We start from the raw sequence: 18,896 nt of genomic DNA, 5'->3' as shown, positions 1-18,896 counted from the left end.
ATTACTGTGAAGACATTTCGCATAGTTGTACGGATTCCACTGTTCATGCAATTAAAACAAACGACAGCAAAGTTTTGATTGGTTTAGTTTACTTCGCTTTTCGGCCACTTTTGGCTAATCCTGAAGATGAGGATGAATTAACGAAGGGACATCTTCAAAGACAACACCTATGCCCAGGCCGGGAGCGCTTTTTCTTCTTCCAGTCAACTTGTGAATGCGGGTTCATTTCTTGCTCTCTGATTGGCTGTTGGTAAGTTACGGTGCTCTGATTGTGAGAATATCTTATTTGCGCTGTACGTTAGGTTAGGTTAGAATAGAAAGCAGCAAATTTGCGCTGAAAATAGGAAATAAGATATTCTCACAATCAGAGCACCGTAACTTTCCAACAACCAATCAGAGAGCAAGAAATGAACCCGCATTCACAAGTTGACTGGAAAAAAAATCGCAAGCCGGGATACCGAAACCTGGTGTCGTAGTGCGCTTTGTTAACCACTTCGGTCGACATAACCATTTGACTCAGACGCACACAGAGGGGGGGGGGGGGGGAGAGACAGGGAGAGGAGGAGGGAAGGAGAGAACAGGAATATAATGTTTAGAAATACATTGATTCCTGATACAAGGTGAAATAATTAAAAAAATAATTAGAAAATACAATCTGAAGAATGAAGAAGGAATTGTACAATAGAAAAGCCTTCATACTTGTAATTAAAAGGAGAGGCAGATACTAAGTGTACGGTGAGTACACTTAAGAAAGCAAACAATAAAACTCCGGACGAGAGAAAACAAAGGCTACTGCTACGTAATTATATTCATATTGAAGGTAACTAAAACGAGATAGAAAAGAAAATAGAAGTCAATGAGATTGAAAGAAAAACAACTGAAGAGAGAAAACTTTGAAGCGGCGAACCTTTCCTTTCCGTTTTTCTTTTGTTTCCTGGAAGTGAAAGAAAACCTTAATACGTCGTTAAGGAAATTGAATCAAGGCCTTCGTTCACAATAGCGTGTCAGTTGATGGGCAGCCATTAATTACCAGAAAGTTCTTAGTAAGGAATGAAGTTTCGTGTAAAGCGTAGAAACAGTTCTGTAGTTATCTTGTTCTGACCGAAAAGAATGCGTATACTCTTCAATGCTGAACGAATTTAACAGTACAGTAAAACCTCGTTAATCCGAACTAATGGGGGGATAAGTTGACCGGTTTAAAGAAAGTCCGGATTAACTGAAATAACCTAAAAGAACATTAGAAAGTGCATTAAAATTCCGTTCATAGCAACAAAACAAGTTCATTATTGTGTATTTTAAAGGAATAGGCCTAAATGCACTACGTATACAGTACAGTAAAATGTAAAGTAATACTATGTATACAATGCAGTACGTATATACGCAATACCCATATTATTTAAAACCTTGCAATATTTTTCTTTGCCATTTGCCTGTCCGGATTAAGCAAAGTTCGGCTTATCGGGGTCCGCATAAACGAGGTTTTACTGTATGTCTTTGTTAGACTTAACTAGCTACAGAGAGTTACAGATATGTGGAAGTAGAAACAGGAAATAGAAAAATGGAAATAGAGATAAAGAGAGAAAAATAGGGAAGAGTGTTAAGATAGGGAGAGAAGTGATAAAAGTAATGGAAGAGTGTTAGAGAGAAATTTGTCGGTAGAGAGAATGAACTTTTTTGTTGATTCCTTTTTAATCGTTTAGGTTAATTACGATGTGTAACCATCGAGAGTATAACTGAGAAAGCACAATGAAGCATCGATATACTCCGTCTATCCTAGGAACGAATACAATGGTATGCGATGTTAATTGGACCTTATCCATTGTCTAGTGCTCAAAACTATACTAATTTTAACACTATGCTTCCAGAGAGCATCCTTCTACTCTCACGTGTTCAGATGCAATTTCATTTGCTGGTGGTGGGAATCGAACCTACGACAGACCTGCGATCTTTACTACAAATCCTTTACTCTAACCAACAACTCCACGCGCTGAACAATATATAATGTACAATTAACAATGCTATTGTAGAACCATTGTCACTAACATTCACGAGAAATTCAATATAAACAAAACAACGACACTTGTGAGAAAGTTGTTGCTTGCCTTCGGGTTAATTCTTAATTCAGCTCGTCTACAGAATTGATAGTGGTTATACTATATTGCATATATACCGTAGTTTGGTGGTATGGTTTGATCATGTGCACTATAATTTTACGTTCAATTATCCTTGTGAATATCTTCTTTGGGTTTAAAATACCAATAGGATTCCTCAGAAGTCCTGCGGATTTGTTTATGTTGACTTTATTCTCATAATGGACGGACAATATGCCCGTGGCCGGGACTGGAGCAAAGTACTTTTAGTGGTGGTATGAAAGTTGTCTTTTAAGTCCACTAGTGAGAGAAAAGGGTAGTGAGAGAAAAGGCTAGTGAGAGGAAAAGATAGAAAGAGAGAAAGGAAAAGATAGATAGATAGAGAGAGAGAGAAAGGAAAAGATAGATAGATAGAGAGAGAGAGAGAGAGAAAGGAAAAGAGAAAGATAGAGAGAGAGAGAGAGAGAGAGAGGAAGGAAAAGAGAAAGATAGAGAGAGAAAGGAAAAGTTAAATATATATAGAGAGGAAAAGTTAAATATAGAGAGAGAGAGGAAAAGATAGATAGATAGAGAGAGAGGAAAAGTTAAATATATATATATAGAGAGAGAGGAAAAGATAGATAGATAGAGAGAGAGGAAAAATAGATAGATAAAGAGAGAGAAAGGAAAAGATAGATAGATAGAGAGAGAGAAAGGAAAAGATAGAGAGAAAGGAAAAGATAGATAGAAAGTAAAAAAAAGAGAAAAAGATAAAGAGAAAAAGAGAGATAAAAGATAAAGAGAAAAAGAGAGATAAAAGATAAAGAGAAAAGAGAGAGAAAAATGTAAAAAAATATATATACATAGGGAGAAAAATATATAGCCTGCAGAGATAGAAAGAGAGGCAGAGATGGAAAGAGCGAGAGGGAATGAGAGAAAGAGGAAGCTGACATTATAAGCTCAATAAAAAGATCAAATATCACCTTCCACAGAAATTTCACTCGCACGTCCTCACTACGAAAGTTGGCAACACTCGAAGAATCGATAGAGCAAGGTGTCCCTCGGCCCTGCACCCTCCATCCCCCGAAGAATAAGACGTACAAGGTCAAAGTCAGGCTTTCCCCCAAGAGGGCACTTTGAAACAGCGCACGGGGCTGGAAATCCAGACACGATCCTGGACAGCGTAATAGGAACCTGCCAAGATAAGGATCATTTTCGGGAGGACCATCCTTTTCGCATGCAAATGTAATCTTGACTGCCTCCTCTTGCCTTTCGCCTAATCAGGTCACTATGCTAACGGGAAAGTTCTACGTGGAGGGACTACCAGTGCACAGGACGATGAATGGATCTGATATTTCTGGTTGTCAAGCAGAAGCCCTATTTCTTGATGTAAAGGCCCGAAAATATGGAAAGAAAATCCGACCTGTCGTGTCACTAATGATTCTATCTTCCCTTAGAGAGACCAACCATCCTGGTTTTGGCATTGTAATTCCCGTGTCATGTGTCAACCTTAGACTACATTTCTGTTTTTTAAATGTTTTTAACAACTCTCGAAAACATTTTTAAATGTCACATGATAGTATAGAAAATCGTTTGTACTTGCTGTCAGTTCAGTACCTGAAGATATATCTATTATCCAATGTGAGGAAGAAATTCTAGTCGACTCTTACTGATGTCCTTTCTCGATGGCTGTGCTCCAGTGTAGCGGCCTGCGATCCTAGAAGTTCAGGGTTCGAATCCTGAATTTGAATTACAGTATGATGGTCGTGATGAGCATGAGAGGAAAAATATGAAAATGAGATAGGAAGGAAAATTAAGATCTGCATAGGAAAATTGATTGATTGGTTTGGTGTTTAAGTCCACTTTATGCACAGTAAGGCTAATCGGGACTGGACCTACAGTTTAAAGTGGGATCCGAAGCACTATGTGCCTCCACCGGGTGCATAGGAAAAACATTGAAAAGTTCGTATACACACTGTCTCGTGAATCCTTGGTCAAGCGAACTAAAACAAGACTCGAGAGGGTTGGTGTAAGTGCATGGAGGAGAAAACGCGGCTGCAGCTACCAGCAGTTTGCAGTGGCCCGCACTGCTTTGCCCCGTCCACTCGCTTTCTCCCTTTCTCTACCGTTATGCGCGGTCTTCCTGCACAGACTCCCGAGACAGAGTGTAGTCATCTCACCAATGAATATTTATAGTTAGAATCCTCACTGGGAATGGCTTTGTATTTGCCCCTTCGTAATAATCTTTCATACAAATTGTCGTCATCACTTAATGAAGTACAAATAGCCAATATACATATACTATAAACACAAGTAATACAATTGGATATTTAATAAACTTTACTCCAATGTACCCACGTTTTCTTTATGCTTAGTATTTCTTAATTAGTGATGATAAATTTATCTGTTATAACTTTTTATTTAATAGAATAATTTTTGTGACAAGAAGTGAACAGAGAACAATTCTTGAGATCCTTTCCTGTGGTAACATACGGCTGTGCACCAGTCTATGAATGTTTATACAAATGTAATTTGACATCAAAATACTTCATTTTGCTGATTTTACCTTTACCGATTGCAAAGAAAATTTCGACAAAATATTTGGTTGGGAACGTTCAATGGCGAATACCATTGTGTATGCCAGAGATCGCGAGCTACCGGATATTTCCAGTGGCTCCTGAATGGTTGGCCACACACACTACAGAGATGATCTCACGTGAATTATTTCCCTCTCTCCAGTTTTAAGGCGAAACTGGAAAGGATGAAAAGAGACATCTCTTTTCGCCTTATAGTGACCACTGTAGATCAATCGGTTTTTATGATAAGGCGAAACGGGCATACATCTCGGGGGGTGGGGGAGGCTGCATTCCAAGGTCAACAATCTCTTGCTGCTCTACAGCATATGCATTTCTTGGTATGGTACTTGGTGCGTACTGAAAGTCGTGATCAACTTTTTATTTCAGACGTAAATGTTCACGTAGAGCGATGCGCTGTATAAGACAGTTAGAACCATCTATTGTGACAACATACACTTGAAAGTGGGGTGATCGGCACAGTATGTATGCGCATTAGCGAGTAGCGAGTAATGGCTCCGTTTGACACGTCGTTTCGCCAGCGTGCAGTAATCGAATTTCTGTTTAAGGAAGGTGCATCGGCATCAGATATCCACCGCCGATTGCAGGAAGTGTATGGTGATCAGTGTATGGCTGCCAGTAGCATCAGGCGATGGATAAAACATTTTAGAGGTGGAAACACAGACATCAGTAATCTCCCTCGAACAGGCCGCCCGAGAACTGCCTCGAACAACAGGAACGTGGCTCGCGTCCAGGAAATCATCCAGGGGAACAGGCGTGTTTCGGTTAGGGAACTTTCACACATTGTTGGAGTAGGGCACAGTGCTATCCAGGAGATGATTGGTGTACTGGGTTACCGGAAAGTGTGTTGCAGATGGGTGCCAAGGGATTTGAATGCGGCACAAAAACGAAACAGAAAAGATGTTTGCACGGAACTTTTGGCGCGGTACCGAGCAGAGGATGGAGGCGAGGGTTTCTTGAAGTGTTACTGGAGACGCTACCATTTTCCACCTCTACGAGCCTGAGAGTAAACGTCAAAGCCTGGAGTGGCGACATCAAACATCACCAAGAAAGAAGAAACCGAGGACAATGTCATCAGCTGGCAAAGTAATGGGAACTGTCTTCTGGGATTCGGAGGGTGTTCTTCTCGTGGACTTTCTCACTCCTGGGGAAACAATCAATGCATCTCACTACGTGCGCACTTTGAGAAAACTTCGTCGTGCTATTTGTGAAAAACGTCCTTTCACGGATAGTGTTATCCTCCAACACGACAATGCCAAGCCGCACACAGCACAGCTAACGAGGGATGAAGTTGCCAGATTTGGGTGGGAACTCCTTCGACATCCTCCCTACAGTCCAGATCTGGCTCCTTCTGACTTTCACTTGTTTTCTTTTCTGAAAGAACACACGCGGGAAAACAGATGACACCAACAAGGAAGTGGAACTTGCCGTTAGGAGAATACTCAGACGTGCCCGAACGGAGTTCTACAACAGAGGAATTTTCAAACTTCCAGAACGTTGGCAAAAATGTGTCGATTTAGATGGTGATTATGTTGAAGACTAATAAAGGTATGTACTTTAACAGGCATATATTAGATTCTTTTTTGTACAGTTTACTTCCTTCTTGTAACATGTTGATCACGACTTTCAGTACGCACGATATTTAGTTGTATAGTAAATGAAAGCAGCTAACACTTCCACCTTTCCCACTTATTATTTTTCTGCCATAGTTACTTGTAGAATCGAAACAATGGATAGGAGGACTTTCTAAAGAAGGACAATAAAAGTGACAAGAGCAGTGTGAACACAGTTTCTGCGTGTTCTCATCTCATACAAACATTTTTTTTGTACCAATGCGAAGATTAAATCTTCACTTCGATGTGTAGAAAAAAGTCTAATTACTTTTGGAACATCTCCAGCAATCTGAAGGAGTCTGTCTAGCGAGCCTAGTGGGCGTGTAGAGCCTGAGCAGCGGGCTTAGTGATAGGTTCTGGGTTGAGATGACGTCAGCGGCTCGCTTAGTTGATTGGCTGCGTCGAGAGTTGTGACTCGTTCCGAAGCTTCAAATGCATAACAGCCAAATATGTTATGGAAATAATCTCCCTCTACAAACATAATTTGTATACAATGAATAGACTCAATCATAATGGGCTACATCTTGCAAAACAAACTTCATTGCGACTAATCCAATAGGAAATGAATACTTCAACTGTACGTTTTGACACATATTTAAGGTCCCCTAATTATTTCGGCTAAAATAATGATTTTTTAGTTATTCAGTTTTAGATTTCGTAAAAGAAAAAAAACTTAGCTTTGAGCAAGATAAGGGAAACAAGCGATAATCTGATAACTAAGACACAGTGCTCGGTGATATCACTTGCAGTGTCATCTGTTGGCAAGTTAGCGAAACGATGAAGCGATCAATGACGCTCCGAGAGCCATCTAACGGTAGCGAGCGTTACTACATGCAGCCAAAATTGAAGAACTGTGGTTTGGTGATCGTGAGTATTTTCTATTACTTTTTTAGGTATAATTTCCAAACTTATTAGAAGAGAATTTCTGCTATTTTCACTATGTACATGGTTGTAAGTAGTTTTTATAATTCGTTACAGCGGGGAGCATTTGTTAATAGATTCCGAAAGTTTCTCGGTGTGAAGTATCTTAGTGCTATGCTCTAAGTGTAGCAGAATTAGTTTTGAATTTCAAATTAGATCTGATGAACTGTTGAAAAGTCGAGTCAACCAAAAGGTTCTAGAATTGTTAAGACGAGACCAAGGACGACAAAAATATTTTTAATCGCGACGGAACAGAGATGTATTAATGATCGTCATATCAGGCGATTATGTAAATGCGAAATGCTTAATGCGATTATGTAAAATTCATATAACAGAATAAATTGGCATAACGCATAAACCTTCCAATGAAATGTTTTACTTTAATTGTTGTTGGAATATTAGCTTTAGGTTGGGTTTAAGTGAGTCAGTTTTTGGTTATGCACAGGAAGGCTAATCGGGACTGGACCATAGGCGCAAGGTATTTTTCCATGGGGTATATTATCCTGATAATAGTGTTGCCCCCTCGAAAAACACCACTTGAATTTGAATTTATCGCATAAATTTAAATTACTATGACTGAAATCAAATTATACGTGTGAAATACAAACTTTTAGGTTGACATTTCGATTTATAAGGGGGAGGCGTGGCCATATCCTTGCTCCTCCTTCCAGACGTCCATGTCCCTCTTACATTATTGTGCTTTCATCTAGAAATTTAGTGGAGAATTATCTTATCGCTGTTATTAAACGCTGTTATTGCCCCTCCCCAACCTTGGAAGAAAATCATTTCTAGTGGGGCAAACACTGAGGTAAAAGAAAGCAAGACTCTTAGAATCTAAGAGTAGTAGGATAAAAGGATACTCAAGATGGAATTAGTTTTCATGTATTTCTTGCATTATTTATTCCAGACGGCCAAGAGCACTTGCAGGAGGGCACAAAGGGGAATTTTCTCCCTCGATACGAAATTTTATAGAAATAAAAATACATTTCATAAAATTTTCTTCCTCGCTTCGCTCGCATTATCTGCTTTTCTTGCAGTCTCGTCAAGTTCAAAGTCGTAGCTAGGGGCTGGCGGGGGTTGGCCCGGGGCGCCGAAAGATCTAATTGAAAAAAATTGTAAAAAAGAATGAATTGGAGCCCCATGAAATTTTTAGTGCCATATTAAATCAATATTGTTTTCAGTTTGCAAAAATTTGGATCAAAAAATTTTCTTCCTCGCTTCGCTCGCAATTTTATTGTTTGCTGTAATGCATTGTAAATTACCAGAGAGAGAAGTTATAACTACTAAGCACTTCAGACTCTTGCTGCTAAACAGTTTTGTTTGGAAGAAAAGAAGCGCAGCACATTTCAGAGGATTTATTTATTCGTTATGGTGCCTCTATGTTGCTGCATTATACACGTATATATATACCCGTCAATGCAATGAAACTAAAACAGTGAGATAAAAATGAGGTTTTTCTTTCCAGACTGAACTTTTCCCCCCGTCTAATCAGAGGGTCTGAGCACTCCTAAGAACTGGATCTACAGTTTAAAGTGGGATCCGAAACACTATGTGCCTCCACCAGGTATCGAACTCCGGACCCCTTGATTACAAGGCGACGACGCCGACACTGCGTCGTCGGGGAGGCGCTGGGTTGGGCTTAAGTTTAATTTTCAAATAATTGAAACCTGCAGCCATAATGCAATTATTCCTCTCCTCTCGTCTTCGTCGAGTTGGTAATAGTTTAGAGTGAAGTCTGTGGATAAACGCTGCGCATAATAACAGGGAAGAAAACGAGTGAAGTTTGCTTCTGCAAATTGCTGGTGGCTGTATCCGCGTTTTACCCTCCATGCACTCACTTCTCCTCTCACGTGCTAATTGGTTGGGTCCTGGATTAACCACATGCTCAGAGGATTTGTTTTCGTTCGCTTGCTCCAGAGACTACTGGGACAGACTACTTTTAGAAGTAAAGGGCAGGTATTGAAGTAGTTTGTTAGGGCATCGGCCTGTTATTGAAACGATGTCGTTTAACATGGAATGTAACATTTTTACATTCTTTAAGCTACAAGGTTCACCCATAAAAAAACGAACTTTTTTTTCTTTAGGAAAGAAAACAAGTAATTACCTTCAAACGACTTTATCACCTTCAAAATAATCACCAGAGGAAGCAATACACTTTGACCAGCGTTTGTACAGGTCTTGGAAACACTGTTGATAGTCATTGACAGTAAGTGTTCGCAAAATACGCGTAACATTTAATATAATGTCCGCGACGTCGTCAAATCTTCGCCCTTTCATAGCCATCTTAAGCTTGCGAAAAAGGAAAAAATCAGCAGGAGATTAGTCCGGAGAATATGGAGGGTGATTGATCACTGTCGCTGAATACTTACAGGGTGGCTACAAACAAGCAGAAACAAAATTCCCTGACTTTTCCAGGTTTTCCAGGACAAAATTTACATTTTCCCCTGACAATTACAAACTAAACGAAATCTATTTTTTGCAAATAGAAATAATAAACTCACACAGATCCACGTATTGTTTTGTTAAGTACCAATATTATCTTCTATGAAATTGACTCAATTTCTCTATTCTCTATGATTTGAATTCAAACTGCAAAATAGTGAATTTGGAAAATTATTACAATTCACAAGCTAGGTAAGGATTACGGAATTTTGTTATACGCAGTAAGTTTAAAATAAAGTACTTGAATATTTTTAAAGTTACGACTAAATGATATAAGAGTGAATAGTGAATGATTAAGAAATACATTTTGTAATTTATCAGTCTCCTTATACATTCTCGGTATTATATGTTGATATTTCCACTGAGGTTTGGAACCCTCTGCTTGCAAGAACCATGAGTGCGGCCTCATTTTTCAATGCATAAAGCAACTTCTCTCTGCTCTGTAAAGCAAACAACTTAACTCTTGCATATAAGTGAAACAATTGAATCGAACAAAATAAAGTGTCATATTTCCTTACATTATCAATGGGATTTCTGCTTCAGTACAGTATATCCAAGTGAAGTACTGCGAAACTGACAACATGCAGATATACCATTATTGCTGACGAAAATGGTATTATGTAGGTATTAGAAATTTAACGCAAGGATTTTATAGAATTGCATTGTATAGGTACCTGATTTAGCTAACCACACATTAAAACAGGAACACTAATAATAAAAGGTTCTGAAAGTTCATATACGAGGGGCATCCTGAAAAAAGCTCCAATGGTGCCTATACGCAGCACTAGTGGTCGGAGAGCGACACACACACATGCAGACAGGAAGAAGTGGCATGTAACTAATCTGGTACAGTTGCAATGCATCCGTTTTAGGACAGTTCTAGGTTAAAGATTGCAGCTCTCATACAGTCTCCCACCGACTGCGATGTAGATGTAGCTTAATTACATTGCACGCTCAGAATTTGGCACAGAGCCACCAGCAATCGTGTGAGGTGTGCAGACCGGACGTCGTGAGTGATAGTATGGTCAGACGAGATCAACCCCATACAGCTGAGTACACACGGGCCCTTTGCATCACTTAAGGTGAGAGATCTTGGACCACTCCCTGTACAGCCCTGGTCTTGAATTTACAGACTTTCATCTCTTTGTTTAACTGAAGAGGTTTCTGGCAGGGCAAGGATTTCACAGCTACACTGCGGTAGAGATAGTTCCAGTATTTGCTGTCTGACACATATACCATGGACATACACAATTTAGTGCCATGCTACGACAAATGCCAGAACAATGGTGGGGATTATGCCGAACATTAGGTTAGGGCTCACTGTTACGAATGCAATAAATTACAACTGATATTCTTGTTTTATTTATGCCTAATCGGCAGACTCTTTGATATTTTGTTATTTTTTTTCAAATTGGTGTATTTTCTTATTTTTTTATTTTTTACTATACGGTGTTATTTTTCCCAAAATTCACATTTTCATTTTAGCGCATTTTCTGGCAAATATCTGAAATTATACCTTCATGGTGTTTTAAAACTACTTTTTCAAATCGTAACTCACATGGCTTACGCCTCTTCGTGAGAATTTGATATCTTGAAAGTTATTTTGGGAAAGTTATTTTCCATACCTCTTTTTTAATTTTAAGGTAAGGATTTTAGATAATGGAATTCTCCCCGTATATACTGAAGGGTGCATAATGACCATAAGTGGCGACGCACCCAAAAAATTAAAATCAATCAATCTCACGTGACAGATACCGATATATTATGGCACCAAAAATTGGCATTATCTTTTTTTGACTTGTTAGTGTTACGTTTTTCAAAATTCGCGTTTTTGTTTTAGAACATTTATCTGCCAAATATACCGAAACGTAATACTCCATTGTGGTTTTAAACTATTATTTTAAATTGTAGGTCACATGGTCTACGTATTTTTGTGACAGTTTGATATGTTGGAACAGATTTTTGAGGAAGTGAAAGTAAAGTGCTCCCCTGCACTTTTCCATGAAGGTGTATAGTAGGGGTGTGGAGTTAGAGCCCCACACTTTCTTGATCACGGCTAAAGGTAGTGGTGATGTGATCAGCACCACGCTCCTGGCTACCTTTATCCCTCAAAGTTTCCTCAAGGTACCAGCTTCATATGATGCTGGATAGGCGCCGGAACAGTTTGAATAGGTGGAAAACATCCCGGTTCTCCCCCACAAGGGATCGACCCCGGGTCTCTCGCATAGTAGTCAGACGCCCTAATGACTGAGCTCCATTATTACTCGCTCGACAAAACATATCTCGTGTGACAAATACGAAGTGTGACGCACGGGATACGCACTCGATCTCCTGTTAGAACCCTGCCACTTTGCTCTGTGATGCAAATGGTTTTGATAGAAGTTGAAAAAATCGTGCGAAATGCATGATTTAATGTGGCTGTCGGAATTATTCCATGTACGTATAACTCTATAGTTTACTCTCGAGTAAAATGTTGGAAAACGTGCATGTTCTATGTACACAAACATGGCCTAGAAAAGACAAGAATGTTGGATATCATGGAATTTTTCGTTGTTTTAGGACATTTCTTTAAAAAAAATCGCTAAAAACGCCAATAATTCGCATTTTATGTCAAATTCGTATTATTTGGATATTTCAAACGGGCGAAAAATTACCATTTTTACCATTTACTTTTTGGCCACCCCTCGTATAAATCAGTAGATGGAAAGTGAAAATTTAGCAGGGCTGGCAGAGAAAAGTCAATTCTTGAAGAAAGTGATTTGCTTTTATGATTGAATGATTTGAGTAAATATGATATTAAAATATTTACATATTTATTAGTAGTATTTTATTTCATAATATTGGACATTAACCTTACTCAGTGAGAGATTAATGACCATCTCTCACGAGATTAAACAGACAGGACAGAGAGTGCCGTTAATTTCATTGCAATACTAGTGTTGCAGTAAATTTTTATAACGTTCAACAATGCAGGTTTGTTTCACTTTTTCGTGGCTATTCAATATATATCCCATTTGGTTGGATTCTTTTTGTTACCTAAGAATAGTGCAATGTCATTGTAAACGTATGTTAACTTGTGCGAAACCAGTAATACGTCAGGATAATGAAAGAAAACCTTCGTAAGCACTGCTACATTAAATAACGTGAAGAGAGCCAGAAGAGTAATAAAATTCCAGCAGCATATTTGCAGTCTAAAGCTCTTCTTGTTTATGCATGCGATTTTTGTTGGATGTTGCAGTCCATGCAATTTCTGTCACATGTTGTAGTGAGATACTTTGTCGGGTGGCGATATTCGACAAAAATCGTATGTATCAATGGAACCTATTTGTTTCCATGTTCCTTCAGTTTGCCCAACAAAATGCCTTACTACGACGTCCGACAACTATCGGATGGCCCCACCCGCTCGTATACTCTCCATCTGTTGACAAGTCCCCTTACTACTCCCATACGGTCTGACACAGGTCTGGAGCAAGCCTGGGAAATTTATATTGATGACCAACCTCCCCCCTCACCGCAACATATCCATGCCACATTTCCGAACAGAATTTCACATTTTGGCTCATTATTCAACTTGTATGGCACCCAGGAACATAAAACATGTTTCATTCTCTTTGGAAACGTCCATTCTCTGAAGAGAATACTAAGGTTTGCGCCTTCTCCCCATAATAGCGAGAGAAGAGGGGCAAACTCCAGATTTTTGTGTTTTTTTTCATTGATTTCATTCATTCATTTTTCTCTCTCTCTCCCCCTTCCATCACTGGTTTCTGGCGCCGTGGTTGTGTTTCGCATAAAAGGGGCCTAAAGGCTGAGGCCGAATCTTACGAACGAGATTTCCTGTTCCCGTGCAGAGTTCCATAACGATATCTTTAAATAAATAAATAAATTAAAAATTTTAAAAAAGTCAATGAAGACGAAATTCCCTGACATTTCCCTGACTTTTTTTGACACCTCAAATTCCCTGACTGTTCCCGGTTTTCAAGGTCTGTCGCCACCCTGTACTTAGCAAGGTTCTGTTGTACAGGTAATGCGGTTGTGAGGCCGAGCATTATCGTGTAACAGAAAAAATTGGCCAGAATCACAGAGGTCCTTCCTAACCCGCTTGATCCTGTTTCCGAGATGACCAAGCACTTCCTTGTAATACCACTGATTGTTTGGTTTTTAGGGACAAATCACCTGTCACCAGTGCACGAACTTTCTCCACATTGTCGTCATTCCTTGACGTTGAAGGGCGTTCTGATCTTGGTTCATAATGGACACTTTCACGTCCACATTTGAAACGATTGTACCAGTCATACACCTGGGTTCTTGATAATGCTGCATCACCATATACTGCCCGTATCATCTGTAACGTTTCGGTAAACGATTTACCCAATTTGTAAAGTTGTTCCATCTTGGTGAGCGTATTTTGTACGCCGCCTGCACACGACCTGCATCTGACGCACGCTTGCCCCGATACCGACTGCCTGTAACAGGTTGAGACATGCACTGACCCGAAGTTTAGATATAGCTTTGCAGGGTTGCCAGAATACGGTACCTTTTTATTTGGTTTCGTTATTTTTATTTGACAGTTCGGTTTCTTTATGGGCGGACCTTGAATTATACAGGATATCGATCACAAAGCGAACCTTGTAGTGGTTTTCAGATGACAAAGATAAAGACTTGTTGATATCAAATGAACATTGAGTTTGAGTTTTGTATTAAGTGCATTACTTTCACATTAGTCCCGCACCGTGGCTAAGAAATCTAAATCTTGACCCACTGAGACGCGGGGAAACACGGAAATTTCCGGCAACAGAACTTCTGTTGTCTGCTTCTGTTGAAATCAAACGGTGTAACGCCCACTATACTCTGTCCCAGCTAACTGCAGAGCAGGGCCGCGCATAGCGGCAGAGGGAAATTGAGTGGTGAAAACGCAGGGTAGCCAACCGTAGGGTCCTGACCGTTCATGTACGGACGTACGTCCAGACCTTAGTCCGTACGCTAAATGCGCGGCTTGTCAAAATTTGCACTTGCCGTTTTATCCCAAGGAAATTCTAAAAGCAAGCGAACGGATCTGGAGACAAAAATATGGTGCGTTTGCCATGTGCGTACTTATTATCGTTTTCAAAAGTTTGCAACGCTGACAGATCGAAGCAGGGAAAACGGGTAACTCCAGTCGTCCATTACGCAATCCCGTTTCTCTCTCTCTTCATTGGTGGAGCCGTCTCGCGCCACTACTTGCGTAGAGACTTGTTCTCGTTCGCCTGGTCTACAGTTAGCTGGTACTGGGTTTACAGGGAAACGCACGGAATTTCCGGTTAGAAGTCTGCATGTTATCTTACAGGTTATCGCCCACTGGGACGCCGGAAGTCATTCTTTTGGATCCGGCTACGGAAACGCGCAGGTTCGAGTCTTCTGGGGGAGAAGCGTAACAACTTTTCTCCTGAGATTTCGGACTGTACGGCACCCGGGTATATATAGTGCATACAACAATCCCATAGGTAAAGCAATCAGGAATTCTCCCTCTAAGAGTTTCTATGAAAGGCAAGTCACTATTGGGTCAATCCATATGAAATCATACAACATGGTTGCTTGACCATTTTTAAAAAAAAATATTTTCTGTGTGGTGTGAGCTTCATATGTTAACAGTTCAGAACCACTGTTATTTTATTTTTACTATCACCGATTTGAAGATGGCGGGCATTTTTTTTATCATGGCGCGCGTTATTTTCTCCATTCGTAAGCATCAGCGGCAACTTTTTTATCTCAGCTCTGGTAAGTCTTACGACAATGAGACAAAATCTATGATGTTAAGCACATTATAGGCTACAATTATATTTTCGTGTAATTTTCTAAATATTATTCCTTCATAATAAATTTTAAGGTCAAAATTGTGTATTTTAATCGCTCAAAATTACATTTTTGAACATTTTTTTTGTGAGGGAAGGCCGTTTGTTTGACACTTAAATTTTTTGTGCAAGTACCTGTGTACCAATAGAGTACGTCAAAATTATTTGAAGCTTGAGACTTTAATATTTTTTTTCTACAGGGTCATAAACATGTACTTTTTGTTAAAAAATTCCAAGTTCAGGGTTAAATATCTCTGGTGGGCAGTTGTTTAAAAATCTGAAATTTGTACACAATACAGTACTTCAGGATAAGTAACTTCAGTAAAAATTTTGAGATTCAATTGGTTTAAGAGATACAAAACAAGCATGTTACATGCTGCCATTTTCCTCACTATAGTTCAGAATTCTGACGATAGAAGTTTGAAACCTTCAATTGAGAAGCGGGAAAGTTTTATAAGTGCAATGTATGGTTGCTCAAAATCCAAAATGCGTTTACAAGGTAACAAAGAAAATAAAAACGTAGGAACCTTTACTTTTCAGCACGCCCTCGTATATATACTTTATTGAAGAGCCATTTCAGGATTGTAATGTTGTTCATTGACATTCCAAATAACAGTTTGCAGAATTTTAACACAAAATGTTAATAAGAAATTAAATTAGGCATACCATATTTAATGCAAAATATTGAATTTTTCACGAGTTTTGTATCTCTTAAACCAATTGAATCTCAAACTCAAAATTTTTACTGAAGTTACTTATCATGGAGTACTGTATTGTGTACAAATTTCAGATTTTTAAACAACTGCCCACCAGAGATATTTAACCCTGAACTTGGAATTTTTTTAACAAAAAAGTACATGTTTATGACCCTGTAGAAAAAAAATATTAAAGTCTCAAGCTTCAAATAATTTTGACATACTCTATTTGTACACAGGTACTTGCACAAAAAACTTCAAGTGTCAAACAAACTGGCTTCCCCCCCCCCCAAAAAAAATGTTCGAAAATGTAATTTTGAGCGATTAAAATACACAATTTTGACCTTAAAATTTATTATGAAGGAATAATATTTAGAAAATTACATGGAAATATAATTGTAGCCTATAATGTGCTTAATATCATAGATTTTGTCTCATTGTCGTAAGACTTACCAGAGCTGAGATAAAAAAGTTGCCGCTGATGCTTACGAATGGAGAAAATGACGCGCGCCATGATAAAAAAATGTCCGCCGTCTTCAAATCGGTGATAGTAAAAAGAAAATAACAGTGGTTCTGAACTGTCAACATATGACGCTCACACCACACAAAAAAATAAACTTTTTAAAAAATGGTCAAGCAACCATGTTGCATGATTTCATATGGATTGACCCTATTTTGATTTCACTGTGAAAAGGGAACACATCTTGTCGTATTCTCTGTGGTGTGGTGAACTGTTATTACCATTTCTTAATACACATACTTGACAAAAGAAGATGGACATTTTGATTCACAAAAAATTGACAATGAAATATCAAAACGACATGAAGGCACGTCACGGATTTACACATGTTTTACCGTACAGTGTGTGACGTGGACTAATGCAATAATATCTGTATTATATGTTTAAACCCCACCAACAATAAAGATAATAATCCTTGTACTCACTTGTACCAGCACATTCCGGCGGCAACGACTCCTATGACAGCCGCCGCACTGCACCCCGCAACAAGGGCTGGAAAATAAAAATAAGTTTCACGGTCAATTGCTATGTTTAAGCATAACGAAATTGTACAGAGTGTCCAAAAAATATCTGGCAAATCTGGTAATATGTACTTAGAGCAAATGAAATTTGAGATTTTATTTCTGGTAGCAAGTAATATTCAACTTAATAAATATATTACTATTATTGTAATCTTGTTATTGTTGCACTGAAGCTACATCTACATTTACCCAATCAAACCTTCCAAATCTGCGAACGTTCAAGATGGGTTTTCTACTGTTCATTTCAGACCAGAATAACCAAAACACTTGATATGTTGATGGGAACCTTAATATAGTGTAGAGAAGCTAGGAGTCACTTTCAAAGGAAAAGAACAGACTATTAGTTATAATTCAAGGGGTCAGGGCGAGACAGTGCCAAGATACATTTTCGTCCTTGTGAGAAATCTGTGTTTAAAACTCCAAAGCTCTTCCAACACTCGTACTTTTGCAGTCTATCTCACCGGGAAAGAAACCTGTATTGATGATATATGGAACTAATTTTCATGGCATTGGAAGTAGGCGGTGAAAATATATATAGTATGGCACAATTTCTCTCCGACCCCTTCAATTATAAATACAATTTTGATTTCATATGCAAGTTTATTATTAAAATGGCCGATTTTTTATGAGCATTCTGTACGTGTATCGTCTAAATATGACTTACATACATTAAGAGCATAAATTGGTTGAATGACACAAACCTGATATTCGTTTCACGATCCAGAACATACAGGGTGATTCAAAAGGATCTTGTCATTTTCAAAACGCCATATTTCTAGAACTAATTGCAACGTACTCCACATGAATAGAAAGAAAGGCTCGCAAAGTTTCATTTCATATAATTTAGTATAATTTCATTCCCTCAAAATTGGCGGCGAAGATAAAAAAAACTCGTTTTGTGCGACAGTTCTGCAAGACAAATTCTGTCATTGTAGTGCACAAAAATGTACACACTGTCGTATTGATCCAATTTGTTCCTACAGGTATACAGGCAGACAGAGCTTTGAGTTTTGGTTTTGCGTCCACTTCATGCACAGCCCAGGCGGGACTGAAGCTACAGTTTACAGTGGGATCCGAACCACTAGTGCTCCCTACCGGTATCGAACAAGGACCCGTGATTAGAAGGCGACGACATTAAGGCAGAAATAGGGGCGAGGTAAGGATGGAGAGGGGGATAGAAGAAAGATGAAGGGAAAGAGTAGCAAGAGAGATTCAAAAAGGCACAGACACAGAGGGAAACAGAAATAAAGAGAGAGAGAGGAACAGGCAAAACAAAGGGAAACAGAGAGAGAGAGAGGAACAGGCAAACCCAAAGGGAAACAGAGAGAGAGAGAGAGAGAGAGAGAGAGAGAGAGAGAGAGAGAGAGAGAGAGAGAGTAACAGACAAAACAAAGGGAAACAGAGAGAGAGAGTAACAGACAAAACAAAGGGAAAAAAGAGAGAGAGAGAAACAGACAAAACAAGGGGAAAAGAGAGAGAGAGAGAGTAACAGACAAAACAAAGGGAAAAAGAGAGAGAGTAACAGAAAAAACAAAGGGAAATAGAGAGAGAGAGAGAGAGAGAGAGAGAGAGAGTGTGAGAGAGAGAGAGAGAGAGAGAGAGAGGAACAGCCAAAACCAAGGGAAACAGAGAGAGAGAAAGAGAGAGGAACAGGCAAAACAAAGGGAAACAGAGAGAGAGGAACAGGCAAAAC

General features: G+C 39.1%; 1 protein-coding gene across 3 annotated transcripts in view; it reads right to left on the bottom strand.

Moving 5' to 3' along the window:
- The window catches only part of LOC145987661 (uncharacterized), a 457,555-nt gene that overhangs the window by 143,700 nt on the left and 294,959 nt on the right, over positions 1–18,896 (bottom strand). For all 3 annotated transcript variants that reach the window (XM_083122178.1, XM_083122179.1, XM_083122180.1), the window contains one exon: positions 17,108–17,174. In XM_083122178.1, the coding sequence (XP_082978304.1) occupies positions 17,108–17,174 (67 nt within the window). The remainder of the gene's footprint in view (positions 1–17,107; positions 17,175–18,896) is intronic.

The sequence above is a fragment of the Lepisma saccharinum genome, chromosome 5 (assembly GCF_977018435.1).
Source record: "Lepisma saccharinum chromosome 5, izLepSacc3.1, whole genome shotgun sequence".
Taxonomy (NCBI): domain Eukaryota; kingdom Metazoa; phylum Arthropoda; class Insecta; order Zygentoma; family Lepismatidae; genus Lepisma; species Lepisma saccharinum.
The sequence above is the reverse complement of the archived record's forward strand: the minus strand, read 5'-3'. Positions and strand labels throughout refer to the sequence as shown.